The sequence below is a fragment of the Mirounga leonina genome, unplaced genomic scaffold, assembly GCF_011800145.1.
Source record: "Mirounga leonina isolate KUSES-001 unplaced genomic scaffold, KU_Mleo_1.0 Mir_166, whole genome shotgun sequence".
NCBI classification, from domain to species: Eukaryota; Metazoa; Chordata; class Mammalia; order Carnivora; family Phocidae; genus Mirounga; species Mirounga leonina.
The window spans coordinates 37,955,104-37,975,185 of record NW_023270418.1 but is presented as its reverse complement, the minus strand read 5'-3'; the positions used below and the strand labels follow the sequence as shown (position 1 = coordinate 37,975,185).

At 58.9% G+C, this 20,082-nt stretch overlaps 1 protein-coding gene across 1 annotated transcript; it reads right to left on the bottom strand.

The window, feature by feature from the left end:
• Window positions 1-1,734: 1,734 nt before the first annotated feature.
• On the bottom strand, window positions 1,735-17,442 carry ANO9 (anoctamin 9). The gene is made up of 24 exons (XM_035013776.1): window positions 17,437-17,442; window positions 11,474-11,548; window positions 11,259-11,384; window positions 10,909-11,054; window positions 9,669-9,715; window positions 9,489-9,547; window positions 9,334-9,407; window positions 9,023-9,157; window positions 8,835-8,931; window positions 8,623-8,683; window positions 8,428-8,510; window positions 8,205-8,309; window positions 7,956-8,117; window positions 7,831-7,867; window positions 7,505-7,616; window positions 4,659-4,716; window positions 4,452-4,549; window positions 4,139-4,278; window positions 3,843-3,995; window positions 2,928-3,075; window positions 2,274-2,375; window positions 2,105-2,198; window positions 1,847-1,971; window positions 1,735-1,762 (listed from the first exon to the last, which is right to left on the bottom strand). The coding sequence occupies exons 1-24, from the start codon at window positions 17,440-17,442 to the stop codon at window positions 1,735-1,737; spliced, it is 2,271 nt and encodes a 756-aa protein (XP_034869667.1).
• Between the last annotated feature and the right edge of the window lie 2,640 nt (window positions 17,443-20,082).

Sequence of the window (20,082 nt, the reverse complement as noted above, 5' to 3'; positions counted from 1 at the left end):
AGGGCCAGACTTAGTTCCCCACCCTCCAGGAGCAGTGGGAAGGCTGGTCGGGGGCGGGCGCAGAGGGCGGGGACTCGGGTGTCGTCGAAAAGGGAACGCGCACGGAGGCCGACGCGCTCACAGAGGGCGGATGGCGGATTGGGGCGCGCACGAGGGGGACGCGGATGACAGGTCGGGGTGCGCAGGGGCGCCGCGCGGGTGGCGGGCAGGCCTAGCACAACAGGTCGGGGACGCAGACGAAGGGCGGGAGCGCGCACGGAGGGCAGGGGCGCGCGCATGACGGTAGCTCCGCCCGGCGACCAGCGCCGTGCACCGCCCCAGCCAGTTCCTCCGTACACCCCCGGAGCCCGCGGAGGCCTCAGGCCCGGGATCCGAGCTCGGGGCAGAGGCGAGGGTCCCCGCGCGCCTCGGCGTTCCTCCTCCCTCTCCTGGGCAAAGGTCACGAGGAAGCCACTGCCCAAGTCGGGCGGAGCGGGAAAAGCAGCCCTTGCCGTCCCCCACCCCCCGCCCCGCCGCCAGACCCAAGGGGCAGGGACGCGGACGAACTCAGGCTTCCGGGCGACGGGGGCAGCCGGCCCGACTCCGAGCCACTTCCTGCGGGACCGCACCCGCCGCGGCCCAGAGGCTCTTCTGGGCAAGCCCCCCCCGCCCCGGCCCCCAAGCTCCAAGCCTAGTCCCGGCTCCCGGGAGCCAGCGAGCTCCACTCACCCCCGTGGGTCTGAGCCACTCACCTGCTGCCAAGACCTGGGGCTCGCGCGACCGCGGGGGCGGGACGTCTCACCTGGGCCAGGTGCGCGGCAGCGACGAGCCCGGCGGCGGCGGCAGGTGCAGCCCCGCCCAGCAGCCAGGGCCGGAGGGCGGACCCAAGAGTCCCGCTTTGCGCCCAGGTCTGGTGCTTAAGACTGTCCTGCTCTCAGAGGCCAGGAAGCCTCCGAGCTGCAACCACCCAGCCTGGGGGCAGAGGGCGAACTGGCCCAACCAGCCCAGAGGGTCTAGGACCTGGGGGACTCCTCAGAGTTTCCACTCTCCCCAGGGGCATCTTTGGTGGTTCTGCCCCTCCTCCCCAGCTCTTCCTCCAGGAAGCCTGCCTTGACTCCTGTCCCTAAACCCCAAGTGCGGGGAGGGTAGGACCTCAATAAAGCCCCCCCTCACTTGGAAATCCAAGGAACGCGAGATGAGGACCAGGAGGCTACCACATTCCAGACCTTTCCCCATCTGGGCTTCCCATCAGAGAACAAACACAATCCACCAGAGGCCCAGAATTGATACAAAAAGGTTTCATTTTATTATATAAAGTTCTGCAGGCTGAGGGGAGCCAGAGAGGTGGGGTCAGGGCCCCCTGACCAGCCAGGATGGCAGTGGAGCAGGATCTGGGTCCCACAAGTCAGAGGGAGGCTCAGGAAACTAGGCTGGTTTTCCTGTGTTGTGACTGCCGAGAGGCACCCCCACCCCAGTTCTGTGGGTGGCAGGGGTAAGTCAGAGTTCAAGTCAGGTCTGTATCAAGTCTGAGCCCTAACAGACGGAACGGGCCTCACAGACCACAGCATGCCGCTCACAAGCACCTAAAACACACACGGGCCCTCCAAGACCCCCATATATACACAGACTTCCCCACATGTGCACCGGCCTCCCGGGACCCCGATATGCCGTGAGTGGGGGTTGGGGGGAGGTGGAGGGAGTGCTTCTGAGTCTCAGCTCCTGGGCGCCAGTTCCTCTTGACCAGCTCTGGGTCTCCTACACCTCTGTGCTCTTGGGGCTGGAGCTGGAGGCAGGAATGGCATTGTTGGGGATCAGGGCCATGGCCCTCCCTCAGGCCTGGGGCCTGGCCCTACCCCAGCCTGGCCTCTGCCTCCCATACCACATCTTCTCCCGGAGCGTCTGGTACTTCTCCTCCAGAACCTTGTTCTCTACCGACTGAGGAACGTCAGGCATGAACCAGGCAGCGATGAGCTTGATGCACAAAGCCACGTGCTGGGGGGCAGGGCACAAGGGCTGGCCGGAGAGGTCAAGGCAGACCCAGCAGGGACTTGAGGGGTTGGGGGCCAGGGAGGAGGGCTGAGAGAGCGGCCCCTGCCTTGGGGCCCCTCCCCCAGTTCTGGCCCACCTCGAAGAGGATCAGGAAGACCAGGCGGATGGCCAGGAGGACCCAGAACTGCTCAGATAAGTTGTAGTCCTGAGCGTTGCGGTAGTCCCGGTACCTGGGGTGGGGAAGTAACTGAGGTCAGGGGTCAGGAGGTCAGAGGATGCTCATGGGGGGTGGGGGCGCTCCAAACCTGCACTCAGTCACATTCTCTGAGCCTTCTATCTGGATGGGGTCCTGGAAGTCCTTGGTGTAGAACACAGACAGACTGTGGTTGATGTAGCCTGTGAGGCAGCTGGGGGAAGGCAGAGAAGGCCCCGGGCAGGTGAGGGCTGCAGGGTGTGGCCCCTTCAGGCTCCAGGGTGCTTTCTTGGGGCTCATCCCTGTGTGGTGGGGGCTGCAGGGTGGGCCATAGCACAGAAGGCCTCCTTCACTTCTCTGCACGGGAGAGGGGCGAGGGGGTGCGCCTGAAGAGACTCAGGGTGCCTGCCTTCCCTCCAGGAATTTAGGGGAGCCTTCCAGGGGGAGACCCCTGGAAACCCAGTCTGTAGGTACAGTGGTCCTTTGGAGGGCTGGAGGCGCTGGGTAAGGAAACCATTCTGCCCTCTCCTATGGAGCAGCCCCAAAGGTTTGACTTTGGGAGGGAGTCATTCCGGTGGGGCCCGCTCAGAAAACATCTGGTTCTGGGACCTTAACTCCCCGACTGCGGTCCCAGCACTCCTGCGGTCTGCAGGTTGGTATGGGGGGCGGGGCCACCCCCACGCCCAGACTCGTCAAGCCCTTCCCCCCGGCTCCCCTAGGGCTGAGCTGTGTGGCTGGGCCTGTTTTCCCAGGGGAACCCCCTTACTCGACTGCAGGCTGGGCCCCCTGTCGGCACGGGCCATAATGGTACTTGTACACCACTCGGGGGATGAACTCAGACGTGAAGGCGATGACCATTCCATTGGCAATGACGGCCAGCACGCCAATGGTCTCCAGCACCTGCAGCCAGGTCCCTGGGCCACAGCAGTGGGGTGAGGCATCTGGTTCATCAAGCCCTGATCCACTGGCACTGCCCAGCCCACCTCCAGCCACCATGCCCAAGGCTGGGACCTTGGATGGTCATGGGGCTGGTCACCTCTGCCCATGCCACTGCTCATGGCAGCCGTCGGCAGCCTTCACTGATACAGACGTGGACCAGGAGGGGCTCAGGTCTCCCCTGACCCCCATCTTCTGCCTGAACCCCTCAGCTGCTCCCAAGCTTGCTCCACTCTGCGGTCAGAACCCCTTAACCTGGGCCCAAGACTGGGGCCTCCCTCCGACTCATACTTCTCTCTCCCTCTGCCCACATCCAGCACCCCATCCACTCTGTTCTTCCCTCACACCCGGCCATGTCAGCGAGGACAGTCTGGGTGACAGAGGCCATGTCATAGTCCTGCTCTTAGTCCCTGCCCCCAGCTGCTGGACCCCTCCTTCCTTCAGCTCTCTGCTCTCAGAGCCCAGCTCTTCTGCCTGGGCCCCCCAAGGCGGCCACAGTTCCTTCAGCTGGATCCTGTAAGATGCACACCAGCCCTGCCTCTTCCTGCCTGAGCACCACCCCCTCAAGGCCAACTCCCATCCTAGGCAGAGCCTGAGGAAGGGCTGGGGGCTGTCTATGAGGTGAGAGGGCTAGTCTTGGAGAGATTATTTCAAGGGAACTGGCATGATCTGGTCCCAGCATCCCTCGCCGCCCCACCCCTGGCTGGAGTGCCCCTGCTCCCCGCCACCCGGTCGGGCCCCTGACCGATGTCCTTGGCCTTGCGGGGCACCAGCCGCCGCTGCAGCCTGACCATCTTGATGGCGTCCAGGCGGATCTCCACAAGGTTGCTGAAGAGTGCGAGCAAGGGGGCGAGTGGGAAGGCGGCCACGAAGATGGTCGTGAAGCCATACTGCATCACTGGGAGGAGGTGTGGGGTTGTCATCTTGCACTGTGGGGCATGCCACACGCCAGAGTTCCCGCCCCCTCCACCCACCAGTCCCCCAGGACCTGCCTGGGAACTGGCTGCTTATCAGGCCTGTGCCCCCAACCACCCCACGTACTCATCTCCATGAACTCATCGAAAAGGCTGAAGGTGTTGACTGGGTTCAGGAGGTAGTTGCACTGCAAGCGCCTGAGCTCGGGGTCCCCGGACGCGCGGCTCAGCTTGAACCGCATCAGGCGACATTTGTGAGCCAGCCACCTAAGGGGTGATGAGAACAAGTGGGGAACAGGGAGGGGTGCTGGGGGCGGAGAGGCCCTTCAGAACTGCTGGCTCTGGGAGATGTGGAGACAGGAGGGGTTCCTGTGTGTTCGAGGGCTCCCTGGGGTGAGGGGGGCACCAGGAGAGCCCTGGGGAAGGAGGGTGGTCCTCACGGGCCCAGGTATTCCATGCAGTTGCTGAGTGTTTGTTTCAGACCCATGATGATGGCCATCTGCAGGAACAGGTCCATCATGCAGCCGCTGAGATGGCACTGCGGGGGTCAAAGGTGGGAGGTCAGGTGCAGGGAGGCAGGGCTGTGGGATTGGGAGGGAGGGAGGGAGTGGAGGGGCAGAACGGCAAGGTGTCCAGGACAGACTGACCTCCTCCAGCTTCCACAGCCCCGCCAGGCGCACAGACCTCCCAGGGTGACCGTTGATCCTAGGAAGGACAGTTAGGCTAGAGGAGGGGGGCAGGACCTTGCTTCGGACTGGGTGGGGGTGGAGCAGGACAGAGAGTGGGGCTTGCGGTCAATGGTCAGGGAGACAGAGGCTCACTTCTAGGGGGTTGAACCACCAAAGAGTCGGATTGTAGGGTTGGGCCAGTGGATTCTGAGACCCCGCACTGTCCCTTCCCCAGCTGAGCTCCGACCAACAGTGAACAAGTGTCCTTCTGCCTCCAGGCAGGGGTCTGACAGAGCAAGAGGTCCTCACGGGAGAGACGCGGCCCAGAGCAAAAACACTGGCACACACCTTTCTCAATTATGGACAGGTGACATCTAGGGAAAGCCTCTAACACCAAAATCAGAGACCAATTAAAGAAAGAGCATGAAAGAAACTTAGAAGGAAAAAAAGCAATACCAGAATAGAAGAGAAAAAAGAGACAAGATCCTCAGACAAGAAAAGCCATGGCGTCCCGGTGCCACAAAGACGAGGCTGTGAAGGAATTACGCAAAGGAGTGCCCTGAATTGAAGAACATGAGCAGAAGTAAAACATTCAACTGAAGGGTTGGAAAACAGAGTGGAGAAAAACTCCCAGAATCTGGAACGAAAAATGGGAGGGGAGGGGCGCCTGGGTAGCTCAGTTGGTAAAGCGTCTGCCTTTAGCTCAGGTCATGATCCCAGGGTCCTGGGATTGAGCCCCATGTCTGGCCCCTGCTCAGCGGGGGGCCTGCTTCTCTCTCTCCCTCTGTCCCTCCCCCCTCCCCCTGCTCATTCTCTCTCAAATAAATAAATAAAATCTACAAAAAAAAAAAATGGGAGGGGAAAAAAAGCAAAGAAAACCAGAAGGCCCAGTTTCCAAACAAAAAGAATTCCGGAGAGGGGAGCAGAGGGAACCGAAGACACAAGATGCATGAAAATCACTCAGAGCTGAAGGCCCCAAGGCTCCAGGCCCAGCAAGTGCCTGGGAATTTCTTTCCATGTGACCGATATCAATTCCACATGCCAGGCCTGCTGCAGGTGCTGACTCGGCAACGTCAAGCCCCCGTGCTCCCCTCAGGGAGCTGCCACCCCTGCAGTAGAGACGGGGCAAACAAGTGCATTGTACCAGAGGGGAAGTGGGGAATCTGGGGGACCCGGGTTCTGGGCTGAGCAACAGGAAGGTGGAGCTGCCACGTGGAAGAGGGAGACTGTGGACAAGCTTGTGGGCACGGTAAGGTTGGGGTGCCCGTAGGGCATCTGAGGGGAGATGAGAGGCAGCTGGACCTGGGAGTCTGGACTCCAGGGAGAGGTCTGGGCTGGAGACAGGAGTGTGGGCCTCACTGGTGTGTCTGGATGGTGTTTGAGACGGCACCTGAAGTCATGGGAACAGCAGGACGTTGTGACATCGAGAGGTCGGGAGAAGAGGAGAAGCCAGCATCCGGGAAGGGGTAAGCAGGACCAGAGAGAGGAGAAGTAGGAGCAGAAGTAGGAGGGCCAGCCATTGGGTGTGGTGGGGAGAACATTCCTTGAAAGGAATGGGACAGGATACTTGTGTGGAGGTGGAGATAATCTAGGACCAAGACAGGTGTTGATGAGGCAGAGGAGGGAGAGGTGAATTGTTCAAGTCCAATGAAAAAGACCCACCAAGACACCCGCTGAGAGATTCAGAGGATAGGCTTGGTGAGATTAGAGTTGGAAGAAGTCTACCTCCAGCAAGCACTCCATCAGGCCCTCAATAAGGGCATCTGATTTCCTCTGTACCCTTCCTCGGGAAGCCCCTGGAAAACCTGGGGTCTCCTACACAGTAGAGAGTGAAGGGCTCCCGGGATGAACAGGTGCACACAGCCCCGAGGGGAGGGGTGGACACCTAGAGGTGTCCTAGAGGACAGTCGGGGTCTAGGGACTGCCTCATGTCTTTGAACATACTCGGAGGACTTGGGTTTTTTTTAAAGTTCCACTGGAGTTTGGAATTAATTGGCAATATGTATGTGTCTTATGCAATTTAAGCAAATATACAGAACAAAAGGAGCAATTATTTTCTTCAAAACAAAATTCAGTATATTGATTGAACCAAAAAAATGTTGATTTCACTAATAAGAAAGAAGAGGGGAAGTCCATTTGTGTTATATGAAACACTCATTTCAGCTTTACAAAGCTCAATGTTGGAAACTACCCAAATGTCCACCAACTGAGCTGATAAAATAAATTCCAGCACATCCTGCAAACTAAGGCTCATGGTGTGGTTTTTAAAATGAGGCCTCGCCATCCATGCATATGTGGGAGATGCCCACAGTACATTTCAGTATAATGAGAAGATAAAATGATTTACAGGACAAAACCATGTACATCAACTGGTGTATATGTGTGTGTACTTGAATGTGTGAAAAATTCTGGGAAGACCCACGCAATGGTTATGGGGTCACCTCTGGGCATGGGAAGTAGAGAGCTGGGGGTTCACTGTGGGCTTCTGCCACACATTTTTATATTGGGTGTCCAACTGTTCTGAGCATGAATTTTTTTTTAAAGATTTTATTTATTTATTTGAGAGTGACAGACAGAGATAGCAACAGAGATAGTGAGAGAGAGCATGAGCGGGGAGGAAAGGGAGAGCAGACTCCCCGCTGAGCAGGGAGCCGTATGCGGGGCTCAATCCCAGGACCCTGGGATCATGACCTGAGCTGAAGGCAGACGCTTAACCGACTGAGCCTCTCAGGTACCCCTGAGCAAAAACAAAGACGAGCAGGTATCTCCACTTTAAAGGGGGGGACTAAATGGTGGATGAGGCAGTGGGAGTGGGCCACTCTTACCTGCCCAGGATGAAAGCAACGTAGACGAGGGACGAGAAGTGAGCAAAGAATTGCAGAGTGAAGAACTTGATGGTGAACTTGCTCTCGCGCTCTGAGAAGGTCCTGGGCTTCTCTAGAATGAGATGTGGGGCTGTCCCTCGCCCATCCCTGACCTGTCCCTATCCTGACAACTCAGGGACACCCGCAACCCTCACCTGTCTTGTCAGGTGGGAGAGGCAGTCGAGACAGCAGAAAGGGCTCCCTTCCCTGTCTGGGGATCCAAGACCCCAGCCCTGAGTCCTCCTGTCCCTTTCCTGCACCCCCCTCCCCACAGGTCCCCCTCTCACCAAAGTCACAAAGCTTCAGAGCCACATATTTGTTGACCTGCAGGAGGGGAAACCAGAGGGCTTACTTTGGGCCTCAGGGGAGACCCTCCTCCTGCCCCATCCTCCTTCTATCCCCGCCCAGCCACCTTGGTCATGATGAGGATGGCCACGTAGTGGACCAGGGCCCCGGTCACCACCACGGCTGTGGTCACCTGCTCTTCTTGGAAGAGCAAGGTGGAATTGAAGAGGGCGGCAGCCAGCACACGGTAGACCACCAGGAGGTGGGCCATGCCGATCATAAGGCAGATCTGTGGAAGGGCGGCCAGGACAGGGCTCCTCAGGACGGCCGTCCCCTGCCCAGGTCTCCAGCCCCACCACAGGTTCTGTACGAGTACCATGAACAGAGACAGGACGAGGATGACGGTGCTTCTCAGGTAGGAGTGCTGTTGTGGCCGGAGGTCGTAATCAGGGCAGTGAATGAGCTCAAGCGCCATCTCCTCCTGTGGAGCGCACCAGACATGCCTCAGACACGGGGACACCTGCCTGGGACGAGGCAGACGCAGGCCGGCACCGCCGCACAAGGTGCCCAGACAGCCCCTGGATCACCTGCCGCCTCACCTGGTCCTCGTCCCACATGTACAGATCCCAGTGCAGGACCACACGGGCCCGCTGCCGCTTCCAGATCTCCAGGAACACGGTGGCTGCAGACGGGAGCAAAGAGGCGAGCCACCCTGTGTTCCTGGGGTGGGGGCGGGGCTGGCGCCGTGGGCGCAGCGGCAGGACTGGCCCCCCCAAGTGCCCACGGCGACTCACCCCACAGAGCCATGAAGATAGCAAAGAGCACGGTGCCCTCGTTGTCGAAGAGGTGCGTGAGCTGGGGAGAGGGGCGCACGCGGCTGGGGGCGGCCCTTCGCTGCCCACCACGCCCCCAGAGGGGACGCGTGAGCCCAACTCTGCAGGGGCAGACCCTCAGCTTCCCCTCCTGCGGGAAGACAGGCTGGAGCGGAGCCCCCGGGGCGACAAACCTTGGCAAAGGTGCAGGTGTCCGAGAGCTGCTGGTACCGACGGCTGTGGTCGCCGCGAGGGCACAGGAGGATGTCGTGGGCCTCACAGATCTCCTTGCTGTGGGGGCAAGGACGGGGCAGGTGGCAGCTCTCCCCAGACGGCCCCATCTGGGCCCGCCCCCCGCTCCGGCCTCGCCCCTCCACCCGACCTGATCTGGCTGGCATTGAACAGGGAGAAGCCGCTCAGGAAGATGATGAGGCCCACCACTGCAGCGGGCACCAGCATGTAGGTGTACCAGCCGAGCCAGGCGAAGTACAGGGCCACCTTCTCGCCAAAGTAGTCCCTGCCGGCAGAGCTGCCCATCAGGGCCACCCCCACCCAGGTGCCCCGCTGGCCAGTGCCTGAGTGGGGCGTGCCCCGTGTGGGGGCAAGGGGCGTACAGCATCCGTGTGTCTGGCCGAGGAGCACAGACACATCTGTCTGCTGGGGGCACGGGTGATTTGTCTGGGGCCGTTTCACCTGATATCATCAATCGGCTGGGGGTGGAACATGTTTCTCCACCGGGCCCATTTCTTCTTTAGGTCTTCCTCCCCCTGAGCACAAGTGACAGACGGTGAGAGCTTCCTGCCTCTGGTCCCATCCTCAAGCCCTCTCCCAGCTGGCCCACCCCTCACCTTGTGCAGGGCGAATCTGGTCTCAAAGACCCCACTCTTCACCAAATCCTCTAATGTGTCTGGTGGTCACAGGGAGTCGGGTCAGAGGGGAGTAGGGGTGGGGGGGGGCCCTGCCCACTCTCCCCATGTCAACACCCCTTCTGGTGGGCTGCATAGGCCACCTGTCCATCCTGTCCTTACCACCAGCTGCCGTCTTGCTGTTTAGTACAAAGTTGACAATTCGGATTCTGGAACACAAGAACTGGTTCAGGATGACTCTACCTCACCTGGGTGGACCCCACCCTCTGTCTGGCCAGGTCCCAGGCCCCTCTGTGTCCTGGTGAAGCCTCCAGCCTGCCTGCCTTACTGCCTGAGCAGAGCCCAGAATCTAGGACTCATCCGGGAGCCCTCCCCCACCCCTCTGAGTCCCCCTGTGGCCTAGCTGCCCCATGGCTCCAGGATGGGGCTCCTTTGGGGGTAGGACCTCCCCGCCTAATGCTCAGTCCTACACCACCATCCCCTCCCAGGTACTGACCTAGACACCCCCCACACACCTCCTATCACACCTCCCACCTGGGCCCCCACACATCCAGAGCACACCCTATGCCTTTATATGCACAAATCCTTATAGCCGGTGAGCCATTTTCCCTACGGAGAGATGGAGGCTCAGAGAGGTTGAGTAACCTGCCCAAGGCCACAGAGCCAGGAAGTGGCACAGCCAGACATTTGACTGCAGAGCCACACTCTTCCAGAACATCTTCCTGTAAGACATGGTCCCTCTGACGTCCCAGGGCACTCTCCCAGCCTGCTCCTCCCAGGCCCTGTCAAGGTACCACCATCCCCTTGCACCTCCCGGAGACCAGCCAGTTCTCCTGCATTCACAGGAGGCCCCCTCTGTTGCTCATATCCAAATTCCAGGGGCATTCTTTGCCAGTCTCCAACTGACCAGGCCCCAGCTGAGCTCAGAGGGGCCTGGGCCAAGGCAAGACAGGTGATAGAGGAGGGATGTGGGGAGGGTGGGTGGAGCAGTGTAGAAGGCTGGAGGGTCAGCGGGGAAAAGGAGGTGCTTGGAGAGAAGAGGCTTGGGTGCCTGGGAGGCTGGGGACAGATGTCCATGGAGGGGCATTTGGTCTGGAGAGGGGAGGTCAGGACCCACATCCCAGGTCTTGGGGAGATGACCTCAAAACTAGGAGGGACCACTGGGAGGTCCTCCTGGCCTGTCCAAATCCTGCCCGCCCTTCAGGAAACATAGTCACACGTAAGCTTCAGAACACTCCAAGAAGCAAGAACTATCTTTATCCCGTATCACACAGACATGGACACTCAGGCTCAGATCTCTGCCCCGGGACCTCTGACCTAACACCATGCCTGCAAGCCTGACTGGACCAGAAGCATGGTGGGCAGCGGTCCTCCCGGCCCCAGGTCTTGGCCAGGCTCTCACCTGGTGGTGGCTGGGACGGAGGGTGGCCTGGCAGGCTGCACTCTGGTGGCAGGACCCTCAGGCTCCATGAGGAGTTTGCAATACAGGCCAAAGATCCTGCTGTCCACTCGGATCCCAAAGAACACCTTCTTGTGGTCCTCTATCATCTGGGGGTGGGAGGGCGCTTGGGGACCTCCACTCCACTTCGGAAGCTCCCCTCTTTGTCCACAGCCACTGGCCTGTCCCTTTGACTTCAGGCACAAGGCCACAGCCGTATCTCCAGACCCCGCCCCAGGACACACCTGGCCCCCGTGACCCCAGCGGCCCGGTCCCCCATGCTCCACACCAAGCCAGGCCCTCAGCCAGCCCACCTTGTAATGGAAGCCCTTTCTCTTGAGCTCTTCCAGGAACTGCTGCTGCTGCTGGGCCTGCCTGGTATTTCTCTGGGTGCGGTGGTCAGCCACAAGGACGTAATCCCACTGCTCAGAGGCCTCGGTCTGGAGGAAGGAGGTGTGGGGCTGAGGCTGGCACAGGGAACAGGCCAAGGGTGGGACCTAGTCTGGGAGAGGCCCAGGTAGAGACTCACCTCACCAGTGTTGATCTCCATCAGTGGGAAGCTGTCCCCTTCAGTCCCCGCCAGGATCTGGCAGCTCTCCTCACCCTGGGGGCAGAGGGTAGACGGAAGGATGGGGCTCATTCCTGCAGCAGAACACCTCCCAGGCCAGGTACTCCAGCACCGAGGGGGCAAACACAAAGCTTGGGGGCAGGACCACAACTGAACAAGTAGGTAGCCCCAGGTGGGGCTCAGTGCTAGGATCACGATGAGCAGGGCGATGGGTGGGGAGGCACTAGGTAACTCCAGCAAAGGTCTGTTTAGAAATATCAGCAAAGAGCTCTGAGATCCTTCAGAAAAGACAAGCAGCAAATAGAAGAGCGGGAACTGGAGGTCTGGTGGCCAGAGGCATCACCTTCTGCCCTTTTGGTCACAGGCATTCTAATGGCCTGACAGCATCGAAGTCAACAGATTCCCTGTCATGCATGAATTGGGGAAACAATATTGAACATTCTAGGCCATCCAGCCTGGCCCATCCAGCCCTGAACACAAGGAAGAGGATGCTCACAGTAGCTTATTTCATATAAAATTTGTGCAAATAATCCAAATTCCCAGCAGCATGTGGATGGACGAAGACACCGTGCCACCCCGCACAGTGGAAGACCACGCAGCAGGAAGGCGGGAGGGCTGCCGCCACACATGGGCCGCTGGGGACCAACGTCACATGGTTCTGAGTTTAGTAACAGTAAGTCCAGTGAGAATCCTGCAGGAGTAAGTGCTGTAGGCACATCTGGGACAGACAGATGGATGCTAAACTCAGGGGGCAGAACCTTAAGGAGGAACTGGCTGCGCACACAGCTTCCAACCTCTCCCGACTGTCAGTATCGTGGCAGCATTAACGGATGTCACGAGTTCTCTCTTCCTCCCCCCAGACCCTCCCTTGGGGACTTAATGACTAATGAAGAAAGTGTGGGAAGGGGAAAGAGAGAACCCCAGCAGATGGCCCCACCCCAGGTGATGAAGGTCTAGGGCCCAGTGATATAATTTAGCTGTTAGGGCCCCCCTGCCACCGTGCCAACAGGATGTGATGGGTAGTCTGTACCCCTCCCTAAAAACACAGTCCTGTCTCAGCCTGAGAAAACATCAGACTCAAGAGTCAGATGGCCAAGGACAAGGAGGGACAGAGGAACCGTCACAGACGGGAGGGGGCCAAGGAGACGCGAAGTTAAATGCCTCAAGCGGGATCCTGCACAGACCCGGGCACAGGGAAAGGACACAAGGGGAAGAGCTGGTGACGTCCGAGTCCATGTGGCCATGTGGGGCTCTTCGTTTTGACCAGAACCCCAGGCGATAGGACCGTGGCACAGGGGAAGCGGGGCAGAGGGCATAGGGCTAAAACTGCACAAGTGGGGACGGGGGGGGAGCTCAGGCTTCACCCACTCCTGGCGGGCAGATAGCAGGCTGCGAGGCTGACCCAGAGTGCCCAGGGCCTCATCGTGGGCCCCAGAGCTGGGGGGTGGGGGCGCAGGAGGTGGGGGACAGGGCAGTCAGGTCACAGTGGGGGAGCTCCAGGCTGAAGTGGAGGAGACACCGGCTTTGGAGCCCAGAGCCTGGGTTACCAACACTGTGTGCCCTCAGGCAAGACTGCCCACCTTTTTCTGCCTGGCTGCAGGAAGCACCCTGCAGCCCCAGAGCCGCGCTGGGCATGCTGTGTGCGCCAGGGAGAGCGTCCCCAGCTCGCCTCCCAGCGGGCAGCTCTCTCAGGAGGCACAGGGCTCCCACAACGTCCCAGGGATCAGGGTGCGGGCGGCACACTGGGGGCGGGTCCATCAGAGCACCCCACCTCATGCCTACTGGGCTGGCAAGTTCGGCACTGCCCACCCCACTGTGGGCACTGGGCTCTTGCCATGGCCTCCTGCCAGCCCACCACCCCTACCGCCCCAGGGTGACCCCAGCCCTTCTCCCGGCTTAGGAGCTCAGTGCAGCCCATGGCTGCAGCCTCACACCCTCCTCTCCAACCTGCCCACCACCAGGCCTCCGCCCCTGCTGGCACCCCCACCCACTCCCCCTTCCCTCTACAACCACATTCCGCCAAGCTCAAGGCCTGCCTCCCTTGCAAAGCCGCACTGGACCGCTCCGGCCAGTCTGCCCTGGAGGGCAGCCAGGTAGAATGCAGGCTGCCCCATCACATTTGAATTTGAGATAAACAGCAGATACCTTCTAGTATAAGCATGTCCCAATTACTGCATGGGACTCACTTATACTAAAAAAGAAATGTTTAATGTAAAATTCAATTTAACTGGGTATCTGCTTTTTATTTGCTTCAAAACCTGCAACCCCAGTCCAACTCCCCAACCACACCCATGGACACCAGAACTACTGGCCCCAGGATGGGACCTGGGTCTGCCCCACTCTCCTCTGTCCCAATCACAGAAGCCAGAAAATGGCATCACGTGCAACCACAGAACGGCAGGCTCTGAGGCATCAGGTGCCAGGTCTCCTGAAGACTGGGCTAATACAGACAGTGCCTCGGGTCCCAAAGCCCCTAGCACTCAGGTGTGGCTTGTGGTATTTAAAACTTGTGTCCCATCTCGGGCCAGAAGAGAAACCTGCAGTTCACAGGTTTGCAGGACAGGGAGAGCCCCTGGGCTGAGGTGCCTCTGTCTCAGGGAAGAGAGTGAAGTCTCAACTGCATGGGAACAGGGGCATTCAGGTCACCAGCATCTGGTTCTGTGACTTGCCCACCATAGGGCTCAGTAAGTGTTGTGCTGGAGGAATTGGTGAGTGCAACTGACCCCTGCGTTGGCAGGAAAGACCTCACGTGTTTGACTTCGGACCCTGGAGGAGACTCTCCCTGTCTACCCCTCCCCCAACCCCTAACTGAGTTCCTCTGGCAGAGACTGCAAGGAGAGACCCCAACATTGGCCTGAGGCTGAAGAACAGGCAGGACCACCAGGGGTGAGAGATGGGTCCCCAGGGTGTGGAGGAATGACATAGGGAAGGCAGACTGGACAGAACACTGGGATCCAGGCAGGAGGAGGGAGCCTGGGAAGAAGGGACTCTCCCAGAGGGACCCTCAAAGGTCCGGCAGTGGGGGTAGGCAGGCCCTTACCAGGTCACAGAAATGAGGCTGCTGGACCTGGTGAGGTCCTGATTCAGACGACCCCTTTCCCCACCAGAGACATTGCACAGCTTTGGGACAGTTACCCAGAGCCTCTCGGGAAGGGCCGATTTGACCTCCTCTACGGGCTGGCATGTGATCCTGATGCCACCTAAGGTATCTGATGGGCACTGACCGTGGATCCTGGCCACCAGACAGAGGGACCCCCAGGGCAAAGTTACATGTACACCTGGTCAGCACCTGGTCAGCCCTCGGCAATGGGCAGGCAGCCACAGGGGCAGCCAGGTCAGAGTCCCCCCCCTCCAGCTCTAGTCCAGCCGCCCCCCTCCCCACAGCCAGACCGGGACCGGGTTCTGAGAATCTGCTTCCCATGTACTCTGGACTCACCATCCCCAAGGTCACTTGCTGCATGCAAGTCCCTCTGTGGGCCATGGCCACAGCCACAGCCTCCAGGATCAGGCTGTCCACCAGTCCATCTGTCCTCCAGGGTGAGAGGCCTTCACAGATGGGGACTGGGCTCACATGAAGTCGTCCCCACCTCCAGCCAAGCAGACTGCTCGGTGTTGCCCAAAGCAGGGTGTCTGGGGCCCCTGTGCCTCCATCTCTCAGGCTCCATCTCCAGGACCTCCAGTGTCCATCAGCCTCCCAGGCCCCCAGGGCAGGTACAGGGACTGTCCTGACACACTTAGCCTTGGAGATCCCAGCTCTCCCTGTCCTGTGCAGATCCCAGGCAAGCTCCTGCACAGATGAGGGGTGCAGGCTGGGAGATCACTATTGTTCTCCCTTTAGTCCTTCCAGCGTCCACCCCCTGCAGGCCAAGCACCTAGTGGGCCAGAGCCCAGGCTTAACACAGGCCAGAGTCCCAGGGGGCTCATCCACTACTTCCAAAGGAGGGGACTTCTGGAGACACTGCAGGTCCCAGGAGACGCTCCCTGCCCTACAGCACAGAACATGAAGTGTCAGAGCTGGGGGAGTCCTGCCCCTGTCCATTCCTTCCCAGTTTGGCCTCCAGGTCCCCAGTGGGGCTGAGGACACTGCTGTGCAGACGTGACTGTCACCCAGCTCCCAATCAGGTGGGCTACATGGACACACACGTAGCAAAAGGAACGTATTCAGGCCTCCCCTCACTATCCATGGCACATCTCACCCCGAGGTCACAACATACCCTCTGACTGGGTCCCATGAGCACGCTGTAGTTTCGTCATCCAGCAAAGGGACCCTCCTGCCCCCACCAAAGTGTGCAAACACAGAAAAGCCCACCCTTGCTCACTCAGCCCAGACGCCCTGAGTCCACCCTCCCTGAGCAAATCTCCCCTGCACCTGGCTCTGCTTCTTGGACTTCTGAAGCCGGTCATCTGCCCCTCCCTCCTGTCTGCCCCTCCTTGCCTCCATCCCCCCTCCATCCCTCCACCTCTTCAGCTATCCATCTGTCTTCTGTCAGTTCATCGTTGCATGTGTCCATCCGTCCATCCATCCCCAGACCCTCACTGATGATGCAGCCTGCTCTGTGTGCAGCCCTCATAGGCAGCATGTGGTGTAAGTAGACACAGGGGCCTGGAGAGGCAGGTGGCTGCTTGGCAGGGGAGGTAGCCTGGAGCTTGAGGTTGGCAGGGGGCCATAAAGTGGGGGCAGCATTCCTGGGAGAGGAAAATATGTATGGACAGGCCCTGAGAGGCAGCATGCAATCAGTGTCCAGGGACTTGGTACTCAGGACCTCCCAGAGACTCAGGACCCAGCATCTCCAAGGATTTGGTAGTTAGTACTCCCAGGGACTCAGAACTCAGCATTTGAGCTTGGCAGAGGCATAAAGAGCTAGAAGGGAGCTGCCAGGAGGTGAGGCTGGGGGTTGGCAGAAGCCAGATCATGGAGGCTGCTCAGGCAGCTGGGGGCCATGGGGAGCCGTGGAAGGGACTGGAGCGGGGAAGAGCATGCTCAGATCCAGCTATGGGCTGGGGCCACCAGGTGCCCCTGCATATGTCCCTTTCAAAGCATTGAGTCCTTTGCCTCAGCCAAACCAGGTGCTACCCCCCCAGGCAGCCCCAAGTCTCCCCTTTACCCCAGCTTGGGACTGGCATGGAAGGAAGGGGCTGACAGGGCTAAGGCTGAGGTGTGCCCATACGCTAGCCTGAGCAGCCAGGTGCCAGAGCTGGCTCTGGAAGGGCTGAGGAGGCCCTGGGCAAAGGTGGAGTGAGAGGCCACCTGCTTGGCCCACACTTGGGAGGGACTCAGGGAGGCTGAGTGGGAGGCTGGTTTCGCTCTCCACCTCGGCACGGGTCTCCTCCCTGGGCCACCCAGGCACTGGCCCCAGCCTGGATGACTTCTTCCCTGACAGAGGGGAGAAAGGAAGTCTTCCCAGGATGTTTTCCTGCCCACCTCACTGGGACTCCATAGCCTCCTGCTCTGCCCCCCCAGATCAGAATCCAACAGCCCCCAGTCAGCCCCCAACCTCTGCCTGGGGTAGGAGTCCCAGGGAGCAGAGGGCTCAGCCAGCCACCCTCGGCCTCCCCTGGCCTCCCCAACCTCAGGTCAGCCCATCCTGGAGGCCAGAGCCCCCTTTCCCTTTGCAGGGCAGAGCTGCAAGTTCTGCGGATGGACATGCTCTCCTCATCTAGGTCTCACACAGGCTCTAAGGGCCTGGCCTGGGGTCCCCAGTATCCCTGGCTGGGCAGGAGGAAAGCTGCCCTCTGTCTTGCTCCAACCCCCAGCCAGCCCAGGGACTCTGTCTGAGCTCTGGCCACCCTCACCTCAGCCTTGAGGGCTGCAAGGAACCCCCACAGGTACTTTCCAGGTGAAGCTGGCAGGGCTTCACAGGCGTGGAGCCTCCTGGAGGGGCGTGTCCTGGCCACAGGTGTGGACCCCTGCACAGCCGACTCACCTGCATGCTGGCCCCGGAGTCTGGCTGGGGGCTGGCGGGACTGGAGTGTGGCAGCGAGGCTCACGGGGCGAGTCCTACCTGACTTCCGCTTGGGACTCACCACTCCCTCCTTCCTCTCTCTCGCCTCCCTTCTCCTCCTCTTCCTCCACCTCCTGCTCCCCTGCGATCCTTCTGCAGCCACGCCCCAGGCTGGAAGGAACACCCATCCCCTGTTCCCAGGGCTCTCTGACACCTTCCTGGGGTGATGGAGCAGGGGGGACCCCTGCCCACACCTGGGGGCATCGCCCTCACCTGCAGGAGGGGTTCCCCTGTAAGATGGAGGTAGATTGGCATCTCCCTCCTAGGGGGAAGCAGAATGGGTGGGGCACATGAGCACTCCCCAACATCCCTGGCTCCCTGCTCACCTTCACTCTTCCAGACCCCAGGACACGCTTTCCCCAGGGCCCCTCCAGAGCATCCAGCCCTTGACTCCCACCCCCGGAGTCCAGTGTTGATTCCCTTAGAGGAGAAACTGGGGCAGGGAGGATTGGGGATGAGACAGACCCCAAGAAGAAACTCCCACCCTGAGCCCCTGCTCTGTGGACCCCATCTGGGGGAGGAGAGAGCTGGCCCTGGGCTGCATGGATCCTGCGTTCTAGGCAACAGCTGGGGAAGGCTCTGGGCCACCAGAATGCAGAATGCCCCCAACAGAGATTTGGGGTACCCAGGCTCTGGAAGCTGCTCTGAAGCTGAGGACACAGGACAGAAGCTCAGCAGGACAAGGCACATGGAAACATGGAACAGTATGAGGGGGCACCCCTGATGTCATGGGGGGCAGGGAGCATCATGCAGCCCATGCAAGCCTGTGGTTCAGACCCAGCATTGACATATATTTGCTCTGGGATAATATGGCCCAACCCCACCCACATTTCTGCCTGGGGGACCCCATGGCAGGCTGTGACAACAGCAGGGACCAGGACTGAACTATGAGGTGGCAGACAAGAGAGGGACCAACAAAGACCTGTGGGACTCTGATGGAGCAAATCTGGACAAATACATGAAGACTGGTGTCATGGAAAACCCAGTGGTAGTGGCCTCAACAAGTCTCTCTCTCTCTCTCTCTCTCTCTCTCTATATATATATATAGCAACATATACGTTGCTTTTTCCCATAAATGAAATCCGGGGTGGGCCATAACTTGCCTTGTTGCTCCGTCACCTTAAACACTTGGTCCCACCACATGGTTCAAAACGGCTGCTCAACATTCCAACATTCCAGGCCGTCACAGCCACATCCAAGCCAGCAGAGAGAGGAAGGAGGAGGTGCACTCCACCTGGCACATGGTCACATGGCCACACCTTCTTGCATGGAAGCCTGGGAAGTATGATCGATCACTTTTCCTAAGGAAGAAGGTAGAAGGATGCTAGGGTCACCCAGCCGTCTGCACAGGCCAAAGGCCTCAGATGCCCTATTCGCGTTCAGGAAACAATCAGCAAGGGCTTTTGAGCATGAGCAATGCGAACTCAAGGTCTAGGTTGCCAGCCAGCTCCTGGCCTCTCTGTCTCCTCCCAGTCCCCAACCGCACCTGCTCTGGATGTCTGCATCTACATTTGCATTGTGTTAAAACTGCCCACTAATGGGTTTCCCCTGACACAGGCCCCGCTGCAGGTCTCGACAAAGCTGTGGGGTCTCCATGTCTCTACTTGGCATCCCGTTTGTATTGCCACAGAGACACAGCTTCTCATTCCCACCTTCCAAGGGCCTGAAGGAAGTCAAGTTACATCCAGATCCTTGCTGCTCCAGAGCCGGCACCGTGGCCCCTTGGGGCAAAGACCGCATCTCCAGCCTGGCTGGGGGAGCACTGGCCTGGCCCCACGGGAGAAGGTGCCCTACTCTTAATGCAGGGTGGAAAATAAGGACAGACCCTATGCAGCCCCATCTGGAGAGAAAACAGGGACAGCCCTTTGGGAAAGCAATTCAGCAAAAAGAATGAGAAGGCTTAAAACTGTTTATGATTTGGTCCTAACTATCCTAAGGAAAAAAATAATGAAAATGTGTATAAATATGTCCTTTGAGGCAAAAATTAAAAGCCACTTAGATGCTCAACAATAGGGAAATGTCTGAGCAAACATGGTATATCCATATGCTGATTGAGCAGCCATACAATATTATGCTTTCCAAGAGTGATGAGAGTATAGGAAAATGCTTATGTTATACTGCTAAGTGAAGAAACACAGATTGCAAACATGTATACATTTTGTTGTCTCAACTAAGTTAAAATGTATTAAAATACTGAAGATTGGATTTAATATTTATGCTCATATCTGCTTAATGATGTGAGCTGTGGATGGTGAGATTATGCTTTTCTTCTCTCCGTTTGCTTTCTTCAAATTTTCTACAACACACACATCACTTTTATGAACCTAATTATTAAATTTATTTTATGATGATACTAAAATCTACTATTATGGACTCAATTTCCCCAGGCTCAGCCTTCCTCTTGGCCTTGGTCTTGAATGCATCGTCTGAAAAAGCTGCCATACAGCGGATCAGCCCTTTGCAGGCAGGGTGGCCACCCCAGCTGCTGGCAGAGCTGACCCTGCCCTGTCTTGGGGAGACAACGGGGCCTGCATGGGCCTCCTGCTCTTCCCCTGTGGATCCTGGACC